Consider the following 22,576-nt stretch of genomic DNA (forward strand, 5'->3'; position numbering starts at 1 on the left):
AAGAAAGAAAAAGAAGTTGCAAACCAGTATGCAAACAGAAACTCTGTGCTTGTGTTTTTGTTATTTTTGCATCATCATAAAAGTGTTTTTGCAAGTGACTCCTAAAAGGTTGACTCTGTTCATCTGGATGTAGCATTTTCAGTGGGAGAAACGTTTCGTCACTATTCGAAGTGACATCTTCATTCTCAGCTGACTGCAGGTTTCCCCAATCTTATAAACAGTACATTTGCACAGTGACTGAAACCAGCACCACTGGACTGGGAGGTCAGTTCCTTGATCATTAATATGCAAATTATCATAACCACTGATCAATGGCCATGAGTGCCATTCACAGAGAGTTGGGGAATGGCTGCAATCACAACATTGTAAGATGGTGACAGATGTACCCTTAGGCCTCCTCCTTGATTCAAAGACGGTGTTTCCCTTTTCACGTATATGGCCTCCTTGACTCCGCGCTCCTTCCTGTCCAGGATGTGTACATCCTCATCATTGAAAGAGTGTCCACTGGCCTGTAAGTGTAAATAGACTGCGGTTGGGGAAACCTCCAGTCAGCTGAGACTGAAGAAGTCATGTGGATCAGCGATGAAATGTTTCTCCCACTGAAAATGCTACGTCCAGATGAACCGAATCAGCCTTTTGGAATTTACTTACCTGGATGATTGAGCTGCATCAAGATATTGCAACTGACTAGTCATGTCTGAGTATTCAGTTAGCATTAGCCAATAAAGTCAGCAAATGGTATTATAAACTATCTCTAGCAAACCAATATTAGTAACCTGAATTTGACTAACAGTAAATCTGATAATATATTTATTATATTATATATAAAATAATAAAGAAAACATTAGGAATACCAACCATTTGTTCTAGAAGAGAGTTGTCGTATGGCAAAGGCTTTCGCTCCCCTCCAAATTCCAAAGCTATGACATCACAACGTAATTGGTCAGATGTTGATCCTCTAACATTATTTTAATGACACAGGAACAACACTAACAGCAGGATATCAGATACACCATAAAAACAGCACTGAAATAAAACAATGCAAAAGCCTGCATTGTAACCAAAAAACTGCTGCACCTAGAAATGCACTTAAGTTATTTAAATGCAGCTATGAATTGTTTTGCCTACCTTGACTAGGTAACAGGCATATATTAGCTAAAAAGTCAAATATGTTTTTGTTGCTTTGTCTTTTTAAATGTAAAATAAAAATCTCAGGACTAGCAAGCCTCCATTTTTGTATTCCACTACAGTTTTTTTTTATTGGTTTGGCGCAGTTTTCACAAGCAATTGGTACATTTTCAAAACTCTTAGTACTTATATCACAACAGATCATCAAAAGTGCACGTTTTTCAAACATTTCAGCATATTTTCAATTGTGTCAGTACAATACACATAATGACAAAATATCCTTTTCACTACACAAAATAAGTGTTTCATCTAAATAAATGTTTTGTTCACAGTTACTGCCTTTCATAATGTTATCACTATCAAATTTTTGATTTGCATCTCTTATTATTCAGTTTAATACATTTGTCTATCATTTAATTCAACTGATCTTAATGTTCAATCAATGAATCATCCATTATGTCCATGGATTTTCAACTTGACTGATTGTTGTCTGGTCATTTGTAAGTTACACATTGCTGCAAGAGCTTTCAATCTAGAAATACTAATTGCTAATTGTTTCCCCCTGATGATCACAATTAGTTACCATGTAAGTAGAACTGTGTTTGAGACTTTGCACTGTTCAAATATGGAGCAGGATAGACTCGTAGGGAGAGGAAACCTTCATCGAAGAGGTGGTGGTGCTGCTCCTCGACAGAGAGGTGGACACAGACAAGGAGAAAGAGGTGGTGGTGCTCCCCGACAGAGAGGTGGACACAGACAAGGAGAAAGAGGTGGTGGTGCTCCTCGACAGAGAGGTGGTCTTCAGAGAAATGTAGGCAGAAGACAACGCACCATCATCTCTAATGAAGTCCGGGCCATCATTGTTGACCATGTGGTTAACAGAGGCCTTACCATGGCTGAGGCTGCCAGGTTGGTACAGCCTAATTTACAAAGGTCAACTGTCAGCTCTATCATCAGAACTTTTCGCCAAGAAAACCGGTATGTCTGCTATAGCAACTTCCCTTCTAAAATATAGTACTCTATTGTATAGATGAACAACATGTAATTGTCAGTTTACACTAATGTAATTTGTAATACTTCAATATTGACAGTATATGATTGTCCTCAGAATTAACAGGAGACAACCTGGTGGTGGTCGCCCACGTGTTTTGACTGACCAGCAGGAGTTGGCTGTGGTGGAAATGGTCAGGGCAAGGAATGACATACGGCTGTCTGAAATCAAACAGGCTATTGAGAACAACAATGACACCTTTGCCAATGTGCCATCAATTAACCTTCCAACGATTGCCCGGCTTTTGAAGAAGCACCAGGTTTCCATGAAACAAATTTACTTGGTTCCTTTTGAGAGGAACAATGTCCGGGTGAAACAACTGCGTTCAGAATATATTCAGGTACAACACTAAACTGGCATGCAATTACTGTAACAGTACTGACAACTATTAGTTGTAAAAAAAACTAACTAAATTATCATTTTAGAGGGTGATGGAGCTGGACACTGCTGTGAATCATCACAAGTATATTTTTGTTGATGAGGCCGGTTTCAATCTGGCAAAAACTAGACGCAGAGGACGTAACCTTATTGGACAAAGGGCTACCATCCAAGTCCCTGGACAACGTGGAGGAAACATCTCAATGGGTGCAGCTATATCTGAAGATGGTGTGGTAGGCTGTAGACCAGTTCTAGGGTCATACAACACTGAACACCTGATAGTTTTTTTAAATGAACTGGAGCAGGCCTGTCAGGGAGAAGACATTGTCTATGTTGTTGTGTGGGACAATGTCAGCTTCCACCATGCACAGCTGGTTCAGGAATGGTTTCAAACACATCCTCGCTTCATGACACTCTATCTTCCACCATATTCCCCTTTCCTCAACCCAATTGAGGAATTCTTCTCTACATGGAGGTGGAAGGTGTATGATCGCCATCCCCATGAGCATGTCTCCCTTCTTCAAGCCATGTGTGAAGCTTGTGGTGATATAACTGCTGAGCAATGTCAAGCCTGGATTCGTCATGCCAGGAGATTTTTCCCACGGTGCCTGAACAACGAAGACATCCACTGTGATGTTGATGAAAATTTATGGCCCAATGTTAATGACCGGCTTGATTAATTGTGTAAAAGTGATGAAAATAAAATACAAAATATATTGTGCTTATGTAAATGACTTGTTGTTTTTTCTCCCTTTTTCGTGTGTGTGTGTGTGTGTGTGTGTATATGTGTATATGTATATGTATATATATATGTATATGTATATATATATATGTGTATATGTATATATATATATATGTGTATATGTATATATATATATATATATGTGTATATGTATATATATATATGTGTATATGTATATATATATATGTGTATATGTATATATATATGTATATATGTATATATGTGTATATATATATGTATGTACGTATATATATATGTATATATGTACAAGAAGGCATCGGTGGGCAAGGGACGAAAACAGGGCGTTGTTGGAATGCTACTACGCAAGTAACCCCGGCGGAAGGGGCTACATGAATAGGATGAGGGACCTATGGATTCTTCGATACCCAACATCCACAATGACGGCGAAACAACTAGTAGCTCAGTGTTCCAACATTCGAAAGAAGGGACTGCTCTCACAGCTAGAGATTGACGAGGTACAACACAAATGCTACGGCAAGGAGGAGTCAGGACGCCAGGTCAGGGGGGAGATATCATCACCCCCACCCGAGATTGGGTACATAGCCCCAAGTGCGATAGGAGAAGGATCGTTGAGTGCGAGAGGAACTGACCTGAAAAATAGGATCATGGCCAAGCTTGAAACCTGGATCCCCCGTAGCCGGTTACCAAGATTACGTGAAGTACCCTCAGAAGGTCTGCTAGATGATGTTAATGCAGCACTACGGGCAATACCTACAACCACGATTACCGACACTAACAAGCTGATCTACAATACGGCAGCAGTGATCAGTGAGATGCTTGGCTACAAGTTGAACAGCCACAAGGGGCAGTACCCTCCATGGAGAAGGAGGCTAGAGGGCAAGATCAAAGTAGCACGGAGGGAGGTTAGCCAACTAACGGAGTTGCAGAAAGGTGCGACAAATAAGGTGCCTAAGAAATACAGCAAGCTGTCCATACCTGAGGCCTTGGAAACTGCCAAGCAAAGACTCACAGCCTTGGCCAGCCGCTTGAGGAGGTACACCAGAGAGATAGAAGGCAGGAGAATAAACCAGCTGTTCTCCACAGAACCAGCAAAGGTGTACTCTCAGTGGCAAGGGAACAATAAGAGAACAGCACCACCAAGGCTGGAGACGGAGCAATACTGGAAGAGCATATGGGAGAAGGATGCAACCCATAACGGCAATGCTCAGTGGCTAGAGGATCTGAGGGCAGACCACAGCGACCTCCCTGAACAGGGTCCAGTAACCATCACAGTGGCAGATATCCAAGAAAGGGTCTCCAGTATGAAGAGTTGGACAGCACCAGGGCCCGACATGGTTCACGCCTACTGGCTGAAGAAGCTGACTGCACTCCACGAGCGTCTGGCAGCACAAATGAACCAGCTGCTAGTTAACGAAAGACACCCGGAATGGCTAACTGAAGGCCGGACGGTCCTGATCCCCAAGGACCCCAAGAAGGGACCGGTCCCCTCCAACTACCGACCAATAACCTGCCTCAGTACTACATGGAAGCTCCTGTCAGGCATCATATCGGCTAAGATGAACAGGCACATGGGTCAATACATGAGCGGGACACAGAAAGGAATTGGCAAGAATACCAGAGGTGCAAAACACCAGCTACTGGTAGACAGAACAATCAGCCGAGACTGCAAGACCAGACTGACCAACCTGTGCACTGCCTGGATTGATTACAAGAAGGCCTATGACTCAATGCCCCACAGCTGGATACTGGAATGCCTAGAATTGTACAAGATCAATGGGACCCTAAGAGCCTTCATCAGGAACTCAATGGGGATGTGGCGTACAACACTAGAGGCCAACTCCAAGCCCATAGCACAAGTTACCATCAAGTGCGGGATCTACCAAGGAGATGCTCTGTCCCCACTGCTGTTCTGCATAGGCCTGAACCCCCTCAGTGAGATCATTAACAAGACTGGCTACGGATACCGACTACGGAACGGAGCAGTTGTCAGCCACCTCCTGTACATGGATGACATCAAGCTGTATGCCAAGAGTGAACGAGACATCGATTCACTGATCCACACTACCAGGCTATACAGCAATGACATTGGAATGTCGTTCGGACTGGAGAAGTGTAGTCGGATGGTAACAAAGAGAGGGAAGGTAGTCAGAACTGAGGGGATTGAACTACCAGAAGGCAACATTGCAGACATAGAGGACAGTTACAAGTACCTGGGGATCCCGCAGGCAAATGGGAACCATGAAGAGGCCGCTAGAAAGGCTGCAACCACCAAGTACCTGCAGAGGGTCAGGCAAGTCCTGAGGAGTCAGCTGAATGGTAAGAACAAGATCCGGGCCATCAACACATACGCCCTGCCCGTGATCAGGTACCCTGCTGGGGTAATAAGCTGGCCAAAGGAGGAGATAGAAGCCACTGACATAAAGACAAGAAAGCTCCTGACCATGCATGGAGGGTTTCACCCCAAGTCCAGCACCCTGAGGCTGTACGCTAAGCGGAAGGAAGGGGGCCGGGGACTGGTGAGTGTCAGCACCACAGTCCAGGATGAGACAAGGAACATCCAAGAATACATTGGGAAGATGGCCCCAACTGACCGAGTGCTCAGTGAATACCTCAGGCAGCAGAAACCCAAGAAAGAGGAGGGAGACGAGGAACCATCATGGAAGGACAGGCCCCTGCACGGTATGTACCACCGGCAGATAGAGGAGGTGGCTGATATCCAGAAATCCTACCAGTGGCTGGACAAAGCTGGACTGAAAGACAGCACAGAGGCACTAATCATGGCAGCACAAGAACAAGCTCTGAGTACAAGATCCATAGAGGCTGGGGTCTATCACACCAGGCAAGACCCCAGGTGCAGGCTGTGTAAAGATGCCCCAGAAACAATCCAGCACATAACAGCAGGGTGCAAGATGCTAGCAGGCAAGGCATACATGGAACGCCATAACCAAGTGGCCGGCATAGTGTACAGGAACATCTGTGCCGAGTATAACCTAGAAGTCCCGAGGTCAAAATGGGAGATGCCCCCAAGGGTGGTGGAGAATGACCGAGCTAAGATCCTGTGGGACTTCCAGATACAGACGGACAAAATGGTGGTGGCTAACCAACATAGGATAAAGGATAAACCGCCCGCAGGGGCGTGCTGGGTGTTTATATATATGTATATATATAAAAAAAAAAAAACACCCAGCACGCCCCTGCGGGTGGTTTATCCTTCAAGCTCGGGTCCTCTACCAGAGGCCTGGGAGCTTGAGGGTCCTGCGCAGTATCTTAGCTGTTCCCAGGACTGCGCTCTTCTGGACAGAGATCTCCGATGTTATTCCCGGGATCTGCTGGAGCCACTCGCCTAGCTTGGGAGTCACCGCACCTAGTGCTCCGATTACCACAGGGACCACCATTACCTTCACCCTCCACATCCTCTCGAGCTCTTCTCTGAGCCCTTGGTATTTCTTGGTGTTCCTTCTTCCTGATGTTGCTGTCATTCGGAACCGCTACATCGATCACTACGGCCGTCTTCTTCTGTTTGTCTACCACCACTATGTCCGGTTGGTTAGCCACCACCATTTTGTCCGTCTGTATCTGGAAGTCCCACAGGATCTTAGCTCGGTCATTCTCCACCACCCTTGGGGGCATCTCCCATTTTGACCTCGGGACTTCCAGGTTATACTCGGCACAGATGTTCCTGTACACTATGCCGGCCACTTGGTTATGGCGTTCCATGTATGCCTTGCCTGGTAGCATCTTGCACCCTGCTGTTATGTGCTGGATTGTCTCTGGGACATCTTTACACAGCCTGCACCTGGGGTCTTGCCTGGTGTGATAGACCCCAGCCTCTATGTATCTTGTACTCAGAGCTTGTTCTTGTGCTGCCATGATTAGTGCCTCTGTGCTGTCTTTCAGTCCAGCTTTGTCCAGCCACTGGTAGGATTTCTGGATATCAGCCACCTCCTCTATCTGCCGGTGGTACATACCGTGCAGGGGCCTGCCCTTCCATGATGGTTCCTCGTCTCCCTCCTCTTTCTTGGGTTTCTGCTGCCTGAGGTATTCACTGAGCATATATATATATATATATATAAATTTTGGTTATGTTACGTCCCTCTGCAGCTTCTAATCGTCTCAGTGTTTTCAGCTGGTGCTAATTGGCCACACCTAGTCAGGTGTGGATAAAAGCATACCTGAGGCAAGCTTCCCGACAGTGCACTAGTCTTTGCCTTGGTGGCACCAGCCATTTTAGCCAACCTGGTTTTCCATTTTAGGATGAAACCTCTTCTCACCCACACTCTGTTATTCATCTCTGTTTTTATGTTGCGGCTTTTGAGCCGGGTCGTAACACTGAACATAAGTGTAATATTTGCTGTGTAAAGTTTTACAGTTCAGTTACACTCATTCATCACCAAGGACAATTTGAAACGCTTACCTTGTATTATTTGCTCCTGTATGAAATGATTGGTAAAAGTACTACGTTGAAAAAAGATCTTACTGTTTTGTTTGGGTGAGTAAAGCAAATGTTCTCAGAATATATCACAATGATCATATGTTCTGCAACAATGATTAACTGGAATGAAAATATGTGCAAATACAATGAACTCATGACATCAGATTTGAAAGAATGACTAGTGGTGTTTCAAATGTGAGTTTTGTACTGAGAGATTTGAAAATGCACACTTTAGTTGTGAAAATAGTACCAAACCAATTAAAAGAAACTAACAGAAACTGTATTTCCAGGTGGATGGAGCATGATAGCTAATAGCCCTTTTCCACTAGTACCTACTTAGCTCGATGTGACTCGACTCTACTTGGTTTCGATCGTTTTGCATTACAATTATAGCAACACGGCCAAAAGTCCTGTAATGTTGTCGAGTTTAAAAGATATTGGGTTTTGTGAAGGAGATGCTCTCGTGACTCATCAAGTGACCCCACTTACTAGCCAATCGGTGGCATCTAGTCTATTGGCATCACATTTTCTGATTGCTTGGAACCCTAGCCACCCAACAGAAAAGCCTGTCGAGACGATCTGAGTAGGTACTGGTCGAAAAGGCAAATTTAGGGCCAATGATGCTTAATTTTGAAGACTCCAAGAAGTATTCTCTTATTTTTCGGTAGTTGAATTTCATTTTCATTTTATTTTTTAAAATATGTGAGCAATAATTTACTAGAATTTGTGCCTTTGCAGTGCAATTAAGGGGGCACCGTTTTAATTTACCCAGCAGAAACTAATGGTCCACTGGAGGATTTTCAGTGGTACAAGCCTTACATTATGCTGTTAGACTGTTATTGTCGTTGAACCCAAGAAAACGTGGTCGCTAAATTCATCTTTTCAGTGCAGCTGTTATGAGTTGGAATTCAGAACCCAACACATGAGGTTGCTTCTGTGTACTGCCAGGTAGCCCCCCTTTCAGACTTGATCATAAATGTTGTTGACACAGACGCGGACAACTGGAGACACATCAGCCCACTGGCCAATCCTGTTATACATCTTTGAAGTCCGGCGCCTTCAATGGTGGACTGTAATGTAAATCTTCATGGACAAGCCCATGCAGTCAGAAAAAAAAGGTGTACTGGTATCTGCACAGACCCTCAAGTCCAGTGTCTGATTATGACATTTATATCACACTGACACAAAAAGACTTGTGGCTGCAGATTTATAGTTGGGGTTGTTGTTTTTTATTGTTTGCTTTTTATTAATATACTGCTGCTTTGCTGTCCTCAGTTATTGCTCTTGTACATTTTGGTCCTGGTTTAAACTCGTCTGTTGATTTTGTTTTAGGTTAGCTGTGATTGAATTCCAGACCTTATTAGAGATAAACATCACATTAAAGGAGCTAATTAAGCCAGGTGCGTTTCCAAGGATGTTGTGTCATCTCAATCATTAAAAGTATAAAAGAGAAATGTAGTTCTCGTGGTGTATGAAGTCCCATTCTGAACCTCTGAAATAACTGTTTTCCTTAATGCCAAAACACGTTTTTTCAAATGGATGTGATAAAGAAGAGTGGGGCTGACTGTGAAAATGCTTGCAAATAACTTATCAATCACAAGTCGTTAGCCAATGAGCATACCACAGATGATCCTTTTAAAGCATCATATGAGCAGAATTTACAAAAGAGATGAATGAAGGACTTAAACACAGTCGAAAAGTGTTTACAGGGGTCAATCGGTCAGAGGTCAGGCGAATCATTTTGCTACTTACATCAAACACCCAAGGTCAAGTCATACACCTCACACATCATTTGTAAATGGCCTGTATTTATATAGCGCTTTACTAGTCCCTAAGGACCCCAAAGCGCTTTACATATCCAGTCATCCACCCATTCACACACAGATGATGGCAAGCTACATTGTAGCCACAGCTGCCCTGGGGCGCACTGACAGAGGCGAGGCTGCCGGACACTGGCGCCACCAGGCCCTCTGACCACCACCAGTAGGCAATGGGTGAAGTGTCTTGCCCAAGGACACAACGACCGAGACTGTCCAAGCCGGGGCTCGAACCGGCAAACTTCCGATTACAAGGCAAACTCCCAACTCTTGAGCCACGATCGCCCCTTATCTTGTAGTATATATCTTGGTTAGGATTAAACATAGACATAAGCAACAACTTGGGTAAAAATTGGGTAAAAATACAACTGCTATTATGTCTCCTGGGGTGCTAAGCGGGGCTCACTGAAACAATTACTTATAAATTTGTGAACACTAGGCTATACAGTGTGATTGCTCTGTACATGGATGCAGAAAATCATATTGCTTTTTCATGACTGTTTCATGTTTTGTTGTGAGACTAGGCTGGTGCCAATGGTGTGTTACAGACTAGGATCATATTCAGCTGGCCATGTACAAACCACAGTTCTATTAGAAATGGAGGGATCCATCAAGCTAAGTTTGAATTGTCAGGATCTTGATGTTGATAAGTCTAAACAAACATCAAACTGGCTTAATTGTCATCAAGAGAAGCTGAAAAAAAACTGAGGTAGAAGTAGAAAATCAACTGAAGTTTGGAAGAACTCCAAGCATGTCCCCTCCTGCCTTTCTCACTGCAACCCAGGGTGGGCTCTTTCTTTTGTTGGTGAAATGAAAACAGAACAATCTGTACAAGATGCTACGGAGCAGGTTTCACGGGTTGTTTCCAGCCAGCCCTCAAGTGCTTCATTTGGCCCAAGATCTGACCATGACCAATATTCCACCCAGAGACTCACGGATACATGAAATAAAGAGTGGCAGCAAAAAATTCTGCTGTTCAGAACAAAGTCATTTCCTGACATGAAAAGAAAACCAGGCAGCTTTTATTGATAAATTACAATCTGTCTAAAACCAACTTTGTGAAAGATTACCGAGTCAACACTAAACTGTACTGCAGATGTAAAAGGCAATTTCAGTTTTCTCTCCTCCCCTCTTCTATTATCACTCTTATGCCTTTCATCATCTCCCATCCTCACCAATTCTTGTCCTTCACATTTTCTCTTCTTTTACTGTCAACTTTAAAAAAAAACTCTTTCTTTCTCGTCCTGCTTTCCTTCTCACTTCTTTTGCTCCTTTCTCCTGTTAACTCTCTTTCTCCTCAGTCACACCAAGGTGAATGAGACTAATATTAAGAGTCAAGCATACATGCACAGGTCTAATGGCACTTCATTAGGGGCACCTTTTCCACTGAGGGGCCGCAGGAAGAATGGTTAGATGAGAGATGTGGAGAGAGAGAACGAGAGAGAAAGAGGGGCAGTGGGAAAAGCTGAGGTGGCAGTCAGTGTAAATGAAAAAGAAAGGACTGGAAAATATGAAATTGACAGTAAAACAGAACAAATACTGAAGGGGAAATGTCACGGTCCTGAGTCTGTGGACTTAGTGTTTTTCTGTTTGTATTAGTTATCTTTGATTTCATGATGTGTTTTGATTTTCTTGGGTTTGATTTCTGTCGCTAGTATTCCTAACCCCTAGGTCCTGGGCATTTCTTGTGTTCTCCTTCTTAGGTCGTGGTTCTGTGTTACTTCTGTTAGTATACAGTCGTCTCTGTCAGTGTGTCTTTTGTTCTGTCACTGTATCCCCTAGTTTAGTCCACGTCTGTTTAGTTTCCTGTTTTACTTTGAAAGTCTGTGTACTATGTCAATGTGTTGAGTTTTGCCTCCCCTTGTCTTGTCACGTCTGATGAGTCCCAGCTGTGCTCTCCTCCTGTTTCACATTCCCTAATCACCTCAGTATGTATTTAAGCCCTGTGTTTTTCCCTGTCAGTTGTTGCGTCCTCCACGTTTGTTGTGTGTATCCATTGTCGTCTACCTTCAGCATCTCCTGTCTAGTTAGTTTAAGTTGTTGTTTATTTATCGCCAAGGGTGACTCTCCAGCAAATAAAGCTGTCGTTTAAGTTAATGTTTTGTCTCCAAGTCCTGCACGTGGGTCCAGCCACTGACAGCCACACAACTCATCGTGACAGGAAAATATTCCACCTGTAAGTAGTTTTATTATTAGTCACAATTAAGCTCTTCACTTCTTTGTAACTAAAGTAAGTAGCTATCCAGGTTAGGTTAGGGTCATTGGAGCTAAATCTGTATCTCTATCTGGATTTATGGTGAGAGGTAAATCTTCATTGAATCAGTGTTAGAGTCCCTCATTAGTGGCAAAACCAGTTGCCACACGTGGTGTGTGAGGTGTGTGAGTCTTGGTTTCCTGCTCTTTGTTCACTGCGTCGGGCACTAACAGTAATCCTGCGCACACTCAATTAGCAGTCTTGCTGGCAGCTACCCGTAATGACACACACATACTTATGAAAGTAGACATTCTGATTAACATTTTCATCAGTGATTTATGCCCAATTTATATAATGATGCCATCCAGGAAAAGAAATGAACAGACCAGGAGTGTGCTTTTTAAATCTGCAGTGCATGACTGGCTGCCGTGCGTGGCAGGAGACTGGCTCGTTCAGTTGTTTACATTTGACTTGTGAGCGCGCACACACACACATTTATTTTTCTCTCTCTCCTTTAGACACAAAGACCATCAACTTGAGTCTGACACAGACCTTAACCTGCACTTTCTCACACTCTCTCCCACATACAAGCACACTGAGTTAAGGTTTGTTTTAAGATTTCGTGTTTCTAATTGTGTTTTGGATTCATTAGCAGTGACACAAGGAGACACTTTAAAGAGTGTAGACCATTTTTGTTTGGCTGATTAAACCAGCAGAAATGTGCATTATCTCTAATTAAGAAATGCCAGTCCTGGAACAAACTCTTTTCAGTGTTACAGACAAACTAGACACAAACTCAGTGAGGTCACACCTTGATGTTGCCAAAGAATATAATGTGTTTTATATTACGATACATTTTCTGTCATGACTCGTGAAAATAGTAAGTTCGGTCACATGAACATCAGTTTCATGCCAACAACTAAAAGGTGGAGTGATGTCCACACTGTAAATATCCACAAGGAACATAACGAGAAATACTCAAGGTAGTTGGTGTGGTGGCTTATTAGATTACTGGACCATTGATTTTCATAAACTCACCACATTCTGTCCAGTCAAACAAGTTAGCCATCCTTTCAATTTAGTTTTTTTTTTTGTTTTTTTTGTTTTTTTTAACCCTTGTGTGGTGTTCATATTTTTGTTACTCAGCCAGTGTTCATGGGTCTGGTGGACCCGCTAGAGTTTTGGCTTTCCAAATTAACACTATCAAACAATTTTATGTTAAATTACTCAACAGATGTTTGCTTAATCCCAATTACAAGCCAAATGAACAGCAAACATGGTTAATTTTTTCCCTTTACCTTTGTTAGATCACATTTATGAATCAATGTGCTTCTCGTGTTTTGGTTTTTTTTTATAAAATGTTATAAAAAAATAAATAAGTTATAATCAAGTGGAGTGAGTGGAAAGACAACACATTTACACGTGAAGCAATATGTTTCACAACTAAATGGGATCAGCTGCACATCAATGGTGACATTAGGCCCAGGGTTGTAAAACAGGGGGAGGCGGTGCACACACTTATCCCACACTGTCCAAGCAGATAGCTTGTCTCTCTGCCGTCGAGCTGGTCTGTCGTCTCGGTTATCAAAACGGATAATCCTGGAAATTTTGTGGAAGTTTTCCAGAGACATTGATGCACGGAAAGGTTTCTGCATCCCACAGGGATTCTGTGGATTCCCCTTTGGACCTGAAAACTCCTGCAAGGATAAGAACCCCAAAGTAGGCCTTTGGGGTTCTTAGATGAATTTGGTCCATCTCCTTCCACCTCTCTCCAAAAACACACCTTCCTTCTAGATCTGCAATCCAGAATAATTTTCTGGATGGAATCTGGGATGAAAAGCTCAAATGAAGACTTGATGTCCTGCACATGAGTAACTGTCAGCCGTGTTGGCCCTGGCTGATCACAGTAACAGCTCTGCAGGGTGGCTCATTTCTTGGGCAAGAAGACCATTCAATTTCACCAGTTATTAACATCCATATTTCTTCACTTGCTGTCTGGTGGGCTTGTTCTGGTCCGGGAGCTGGCTGCAGATGGGGTACTCGTCTTTGTTTTGTTACTAAATGGTGCTCAACCTCATCCTCTTCTTCAAAGTCACTGTCAGACTCTGAATTTTCAGAAATGTGAAATATTCTGAACCCTCTTTGTCAACATCATCATCCGAAGCCCCTCTCTCTTCCAAAATCAATTGGATGGCCCTCGCAGCAGATAATCTTTTGCCATCTTGATCAGTTGTGATAAAGAACCACACTGGCAAAGTCTTATTTATAGTATTATGCCCCTAATTTGCAGGTGGGACACGGTATGAGAAAATAAAATTGGGATCCCTCAAGAAAGAGGGTAAAATGTGCAGGAATGTAAGAGCAGACAGTGTTGATTGTTGAATTTTCAACAATGTTGCAACTTTGTGCGCGAGCAGGAGGGGAAGAAAACATTATCAGCAGCACCAGAAAGGAGGAAGACAGAGTGTGGGAACACAGGACCTACACTTTCAACACTTTTATTAGACCTGGGTCCAGTGGACCCGAACACCTTGTATGTAATGTAAATGCGTGGGGGGAGGTACAGTATGAGGTCATTGAAAATTAGTTCGGATTTATGTTCTTCACAGAAAATAAGCCAAAGCCAATGAATTTCAGGTTGAAAAAATAATTCATTGTTTAATTGTTCTTTTGAAAAAAACTGAAAACGGGTCTCACAGACCCGAACACCATACAAGGGTTAAACTGATCATTTGACACATTATTTAATATTGCATCATGTATTAAGGTATAAGCGGACATTTTAAGTGCATTAATTGCTACATTTAAGTAAATTTCCTAATAGGGAGCGACAGTTTTGACTTTTCAGTGCCATGAAATATTTAATGGACCATCCTGACCTTTATAAGTAATCATGCTGTTTCTCAATTTCTGTTTTTACTTCAGTTGTGTTCTCCATAAAATCACACACAATTCCTTTTAAAGACTTCACAGAGACACTTTTTACAGTGAAATTAGTAAAGAAAGAATTTTTAGACACCTTTAAAAATGAACAGCAATACAAATAAATTATCTTCTTAGTGAGATTTGTTAATTACAGTTGAACTCAAGCACAACAGACTTTTTTTCATATCAGAAGAAACATGAAAACATTTTTTTTTTTTTTTTTTAACTTGTGTGGTAGCTTATTGGCTTTAATGTACATGCACCGATTCTGCTTATATGTAGCCCCCAGAGATCAGTTTTGAGCCAGGAATCACACTGACTAACTGTACCTAACTGACTGTTTATTTATTTTTGTCAGACAGGTTATTTTTATCATGCTGCCCTTCTTATAAGTTGATCCACTTCACTCTAAGCCCTGGTTATGAAAGCAAGAGCAGGAAAAACACAAGTTTTGTTTTTATGATTTATGACGATAATTTAATCTGGATTAAACACAAACTAAACGGATCAGCACCAGAAAACTCCAAAAACAATCTGTAAGTGTTCAGTAAAGTCCTTCACAAAAACCTCATAAGTGCAGTGTTTTGTCTAGTACCAGCGCACACGTTCCTGTACTCATCGGCATTTCTTCACAGATTTTCCTCTCTATGGCTTTCACACACACTTTCCTCTTCTCAAATAACCATGCTCATCAGGGCCCAAAGGGGCATCCATTTTTCAGTGTTGCCATGACAATCCCAGTGAGGAGGGGTGTTTAGTTTGACTGGTGCAGTCACGTTGATAAATGACCCTCTTATTGCTGGCTGTCGCCCAGGGATTACTGTATACACTCTCTCCCTCTTTTGCTCCCTCACACACACACAATCACGCCGACTCTCTTTCCCCCAGTGGCTAGCTGTCCAGCTGATACACACACACTCAGATCACTTTACATGCTAATTGGCCGACAAGACCTTTAACAAATAGCTGTCTAATGAGTCGTTCCTCTCCACTGCAGGGCAGGGTCTTCCTGAGTCTACATAACCACGTGATGGGAAGAATGCGGAATAAAGATGCAACTCAGGGGTCAAAAGGTCACATTGGCTATGTATAGAAAGCCTGATTGATTGATTGAAATAAGAGCATGATACCCATTTCAGACAGTGGCACAGGTTAAACCAACAACCCTATTGATCAGATTGCATTAGTGAAGCTGAGTCAGAAGCTGTCCAGGTTATCCCACCTCCAGTAGGAGAGAAAACAATTGGGTTCCTTCCAAAGAAAATAGATGTAAAATGTTGAGTCTGGAAGTCAAAGACTGAAAAACTAAACATCAAAGTGTCTTTGTTTTACTCTGGTTATAGATCCCACCATGAGTATCTATCAGTTTCTGTCCAACACACAATCTCTATGGAAAGTAAAAAACAGTGTGTTCCATATATTATCCAGAGCACCAGTGTCATTTACACATTTATGCATATAAGTATATAAATCACAACAACAGTTGCCTCAACATGCTTTACATTTGAAGATAAAAACTCTACAGCTGCATTCATTTCCACATTACCAAGCTGGAGGCAGAATTTATATTATTACCCATTTCTGCTCATCTAAATGAACCTGTGCCGGCATTCATGGCAATAAAATTATGTGAAAATTTTCAGTTTCACCACTGTGTCAGTTACTCTCACCCTGCAGAGCACCATCTAATATCTCACCATCTCACATAAATAGAAAAATGGGCAAGTGTGTCTACAGGCTCACAGTTTTTTCCAGGCCATTTCTCTTTGACCGAGAGCCCAAGCCCCCATTCCCGATCATAAAGCTATTAGCCTTAGAGGGGAAAACATCCTCCACGCTACAGTAAACCAGAGAGGACCAAGGATAATGTATCTCTCTACTGGCACCCCTGAAAGTCATCAATTATTCATACACAGGCACTCAACAACCTGAAATAAACACATACACTCACCATATACAAACACATACATGTTCACCAGGCACTGAGACAACCAGTCAATTCATACCTTCAGAGGCGGAGAGAAACAGATTAAGTACCTCCTAATTTATTTGTCCTCACTGCGGCGGAGTTTGTTTGCTGATACTGGAGCATTGCTTTGCATCCATGGGTCCACTGTTGAGGTGCATTGTGCTTATTTGCACCAATAATTGCCAAAAAAGGCAGACCACAAACCTGATGTCAGAAATTAATATTTGACTGTACCATAGAGTCATAGCAGAGGCAGTCCATCAAAGGCAAAAACAGGGCTCATTGGTAAAGGTGATAATTTGCACCATGTAGCATTCACACACCGAGACACCGAGCACAAGACGGCATTAGCAAAGATATGCAGCAATATTTTACCAGCAGTCATCATCTACTGCATTAGAAGATAAACCCTACCATGGTGTTTCACAGGCTGTTGTAAAACAGACACTTCTAGACATTTTTATAAACCTAAGAAACCAACAACGAAACCACAATCACTCGAGGAAGGTTTGTACAGCATGTAAGTATGTAAGGGTCGTTATAATTTGGTTTCATCAAAATCAGATCAGTAGGTCAGCCCTGACACTCTATTAAAGCTAAAAATACATACTTTTAATTACAGAGGCCTAAACGATAGATTTGGTCTGAAAATACAGTGCAGATTATGACTTGCAAGCGAGGAGCATAGGACAAATTTTCAGATTTATCAAATTTCTTCCTGTGCTTATTTTTCAGGTGCCTCGATATTGAGCAAATCTGTAAATTTTAATGTGATGTGGGCCAGCACATCATTACCACTGCCTACCATTTGTGCACTGACTGCATTAGACTGAGGTATGTGTGCAGCGCTCAGGAGAACTCTTTATCACTGCTTTCCTTCCACAGTGCATTTGCCCTACTGAAAAGAAACCCACTAAAAAATTAAGACACGATATTATAGTAAATAAAAAGAGAAACAGAAGAAAATGGATTAAAAACAAGTCCCGGGGAAGAGAAGAAGTTTTTTGAAGTTTTACGATACATCCTTTTTGAAAAGATGTAGATTTAAAAAAAAAAAAAAGTTAAACATATAACTGGAAACATGAGATGTGGAGAAATTATGCTGCTGAGCAGCAACTGAATCCTGAAACTCAAGTGGATCAATCATGTGTGCATGTTTTCTGAGGTTAAACAGGCAACAGATGAAGAGAGACACCACAACAGAATATACACTGACACAAACAAGAAATAATATGCAACGCGTACTGTGAAATGCCTCAAAAGAGTGGGCTATACTGATAATTAAATCATCCACTGTAGACCCTGTTCACTCTGAAACTCCATCCTTGTTTTCTCATTTTTGCCCTTTAACAATTATACACGTGAGATCATATTCCTGCAGATACTGATATGTTGACCTATAAAGCAAACCTTTACCCAAACTCATAATTAACATAGATTTAAATAGCTCCTTGTTTATTTAAGTGAAGAGCAGCTATATGCCGTCACTTTGAAGGATTCCCCTCATCCTACTATGTGTCTATACACATTTGGTCCTCGGAGATGCAGTAGAATATAAATGCATATGTACTCACAGCCTCTCAGTGCCTCTGGGGATGTTTTTGGGCACAGTGTGGATCCCCAGGCCATGGCAGTCCACCGTGTTGCTCAGGCAGCTGCAGGGAGTGGGGCACGCCTCTGCACCTCCGTGACCTGCCAACAGCACCGTAACACTCCACGCCAACACCACCTGCATCCAAGATTGAGGAGCCCGGCCTGTGTCCACTGCAATCATCCCACAGCCTCCTGACCCAGCTCCATCCCCTCTTTTTCCAGCAGGCATTCTGCTCTCCTGCGGAGCTCCCCAACACTGCAGAAACCAGCCAACAGATCCTACCCTCTTCCTTCTGCCCGGGATGACTGACCAGTACTACCTCCTTAAAGAAGTGAGAACCAGCAGGAGAGTGTTTAAAGGGGCTGAGACAGCAGCATAGCCAAGTGAAGTTCAGCTCAAACTGAACGACTGCCACTTGATCCTGGAGTGGCCTTTCAGGGAAATAAAGGAGGAGGGAAAAAATACGAGTATGTCCTCTTCTTCTACTTGTCACCAGCTTTAGAGCTCCCTCCAATTGGCTTCTCTTCTTCTACTCTCTCTCTCTCTCTCTCTCTCTCTCTCTCTCTCTCTCTCATGCAGCTGTACAGTGTGCTCGCCTCTCCCCTCTACTTTTCATTGAGTCATTGTGCACTGAACAGTGAGCCACTAGGAAAAAAAAGAAAAAGAAAGGGGGTGTGGAGGGGGGACTCCCTCACTCCCTCTATCTCACACACACAGAGTAATCATCCATCAAAAGCTTTTACAAATAACAGCAGCAAGACTCCTCCTATGCCCCCCCCCCCCCCAACTCCACACATACACGCATACGCACACACCAGTACCCAGAGTGACCTCACATCTATTCAGTGGCAGCCGTAGCGGGAGCCGCCACCATCACTGAAGGTGACAGCAGCCTTTCTCTCTCTCTTGCCCTCTCCTTCTTTTTGTCTATCTCGCTCGCCCACATGCGGTCTCCTCCCTTGGGGGAAAAAAAAGAGCCCGAGGCTGCATGAACATGATGAGAAAGGAGAGAGGAAGAGTAAATTGTGATCACCACGAAGCACGAGAAAATATAACCGAAAAGGAGAAACTATTTGTGGAGAGGAAGAACAATAGATGTGACATAAAAGGAGAGGTTGGAAGTTGTACTGCGGATTAATTGGGATATTTTATTTTATTTATTTTGGCCACGGCTCAGTGCCAAGACTGCACACTGAGCTGCAGGAACTTGGGTTGGTTGGGGAAAGTGGGGGGGGGGGGGGGGGGGGGGGGGGTGAGACTGGCATAACTGGAATGCCATAAGCTGCCAGAGCTTACTCAGAAGTCTATTATGAATTCACTGGCAAGGCTTTGAAATTCAAATGGAGCCTGGCAGAGTTTTTTTCCCCAGTCTCCACAGAAACCCTGGCTTCAGCTTTTTGTGATCACCATACTACCAAGGAAAAAAGGAGCGGGGGAAAAAAAGCTATCAGGGATACCGTGAAGAAAAACCACTTACAGCTGGAAATCTACAGTAAAACCAGTGACAAGGTGTTAAATCCACAAGGAAACAGTGTTTGCTCATTTATTGATTTGTTCTTCTAAGTTATGAATTATTTAGGTCTTCAGTTTAACAGTAAAATAAACCCCAGATTTCTACAGCAAAAAATAAATAAAAAATGTTAAAAAGGAGAAGAAGAAGTTGTTGTTAAATGTAATATTCTGCCAATCAGCTGTATTATAAGTTAGTCTTAAATGGTTTTCAGGCACAGCATTATTGGTGCATTATAAGAAGAAAAAATCTGTTCTTTGGCTTGTATCCCTTCTTAAATGTATTCCTGATTCACACTGTTTTATACAACAGTTTTGTGGAGTGTAGTCAGAGCTTCTCTCAGAGATAGATCTGGTTTGTTATTACTTTTCAGTGTGACTGCTAACACCCGGAGGGCACAGTTTACCCAGCTTTTTATTTACCACTATACATGAGTGATTATTGCTCGTGGCCTCACTTTGTCTTCTCCTGGCAGACTCGGAGTGACGGGTTAATTTAACCCGCTGCACTTCAGAAGTGATGGAAAACAAATTGGCCACAGGCAGAGGCCGGCTGCTTCCTTTGTGCAACTGAATTGAATGACTCATTTGGCCATATTCGGTAACAAAGAGAGGGAGACAAGATGTTGACATCTCGAGGGGGTGGTCCCCCTTATTTCTAGGGTCATAATAGCTGTCTGAGGCAGGGGTGGGTGTCGAGGCAGGGAGGGAGCTTTTACTGCAGACGCGTCTGAATTGATTTCTGGAAGTAAAGAGCAGATGCTTTTGTCTCAAAGGCATCAATTCCCAAAAGCGCTAGTGTTTTTCCCTACATGTAATGCAATTTGTCAATAAAAGTTTTAATCCTGAAAACAAGGGAAGACTTAAATGTTGAAGAAATTAGTTTGCCCATTAAATTGTTTGGTAAATCTGATAAATTAGAGAACACATACTGCACAAACATTGGAAATCTAAATCAATGTATGAATATGTGGTGGTATAAATGATGCAGTCCCCAAAACATTCACATAAAACTCACAGGTGAAGCAACATCAGCTATTTCATTACAACGTGATGTTCAGGTGGGTCAACAAAACTGCTCAGAAATGACAGGAAACAAAGGCAAATTTCCCCGAATCTATGTCTTGATGCATGCTCAGTCATCCAGCGAAGCAAATCCCAAAAGGTTGATTCTGCTCATCTGGACGTAGCGTTTTCAGTGGGAGAAACATTTCATCACTCATCCAAGTGACTTCTTCAGTCTCACGTAAATGGTTGGGAAAACCATTTACGTGAAAAGGGAAAGACCATCTCTGAAGCGAGGAAGTGGCCTAAGGGTGCATCTTTTGCCATCTTACAATGCTGTGATTGCAGCCATTCCCCAACTTTCTGTGAATGGTACTCATGGCCATGGAGCAATGGTCTTTGATCAGTGGTTGTTGATCAATGGTCATGACAATTTGCATATTAATGATCAAGGAACTGACCTCACAGCCCATTGTTCATTTAGTGGTCTAGCTTCAGTCATTTTGCAAATATACTGTTTATAAGATTGGGGAAACCTGCAGTCAGCTGAGACTAAAGAAGTCACCTGGATGAGTGACGAAACGTTTCTCCCACTGAAACCGTCCAGATGACCAGAATCTAGTTCGACTGAGCCAAAAGATACACTGCCAAAGTCCTGGTGTCAGGAACAGAGATGGGCAGTAACGCGTTACTTGTAACGCGTTACTGTAATCTGATTACTTTTTTCAAGTAACGAGTAAAGTAAGGGATTACTATTGCAAAATCGGTAATTAGATTACCGTTACTTTCCCGTAGGAACGCTGCGTTACTGCGTTACTAAAACCGTGATTTTTTTTGCGAGAATGTCTCATGACAGTGACGTAAGCAAGTGCGACGTTGGTGACAGCAGCTGTGTGCAGATCAACAATGGATAATATATCGAGTGCGGGAGAGAGTATGAGCGTGCAGCGTTTAAAGTGTGGAAGTACTGACCTTACTTTGAGTTTGATTCCATAAAAAGTGACAAAAACATTAGCGTCCATCGTGCGTGGGAAGAAAACTTCTTTTTACAGCGAAAAAAACCCCTAAACTTCCGAGCAAGTACCGAGTAGCTACGACGTGATGGGAAACTCACAGAGACACTCACGCGGATTCTTCAACTGACCGCAGCACACCTACACCAGGGTAACCCTCCGCCTACCCTGCTCCTGCTTTACAGGTGAAAATAGAGCAAAAGGACCGCTGAGTCTTTGACTTTATTTATTTTCTGCTGTGTTTTACTTGCATCTGTTTGAAAGAGTGAGTGAAAACACAAAAAATATTTTATTTTATGTGCTGGAATGTGTAGAAAATAGGTTTAAATGTTAAACTAATTTATTCAAGTCAGAGAATGTTGCATATAATTAAATGTTTTGCTTGATGCATAAAGTTAAAAGATTAAAACTGATAAAACAAGTTAAAAAAAGAGACTTTTCCATTTGATTACATTTTGTATGATGGATTATGTAGAAAAAGTAGAATTGGGCTGAAAGATCTATCACTTTATCACCTCTTCAGGTTGTAAATCGTGTTTTTAAAAAGTAACTAAGTAACTAAGTAACTAAGTAATTAATTACTTTTGAAAATAAGTAATCAGTAAAGTAACGGGATTACTTTTTGGGGGGAGTAATCAGTAATTAATTACTGATTACTTTTTTCAAGTAACTTGACCAACACTGGTCAGGAAACAGGACAGGACCCCCAGCAGTCCCATATCCAAACTGTGTGGACTGCACATCAGGGACATGAACAACATAGGCAGGCGGTCGTGATATTCTGACTCATCTGTGTGCAGGACTAAAGGAGCACACTGCGCAGTTAACGAAATACAT

General features: G+C 42.4%; 1 protein-coding gene across 1 annotated transcript in view; it reads right to left on the bottom strand.

The window, feature by feature from the left end:
• Window positions 1-18,440, bottom strand: part of LOC146630024 (slit homolog 1 protein-like) — an 80,493-nt gene extending 62,053 nt beyond the window's left edge. Inside the window, exon 1 of the mRNA XM_085355546.1 lies at window positions 18,193-18,440. Within this exon, the coding sequence (XP_085211672.1) occupies window positions 18,193-18,440 (248 nt within the window). The remainder of the gene's footprint in view (window positions 1-18,192) is intronic.
• Between the last annotated feature and the right edge of the window lie 4,136 nt (window positions 18,441-22,576).

This window comes from Diplotaxodon limnothrissa, linkage group LG6, assembly GCF_057381915.1.
Source record: "Diplotaxodon limnothrissa isolate DT_005_m linkage group LG6, D_limnothrissa_male_GT1.1, whole genome shotgun sequence".
NCBI lineage: Eukaryota > Metazoa > Chordata > Actinopteri > Cichliformes > Cichlidae > Diplotaxodon > Diplotaxodon limnothrissa.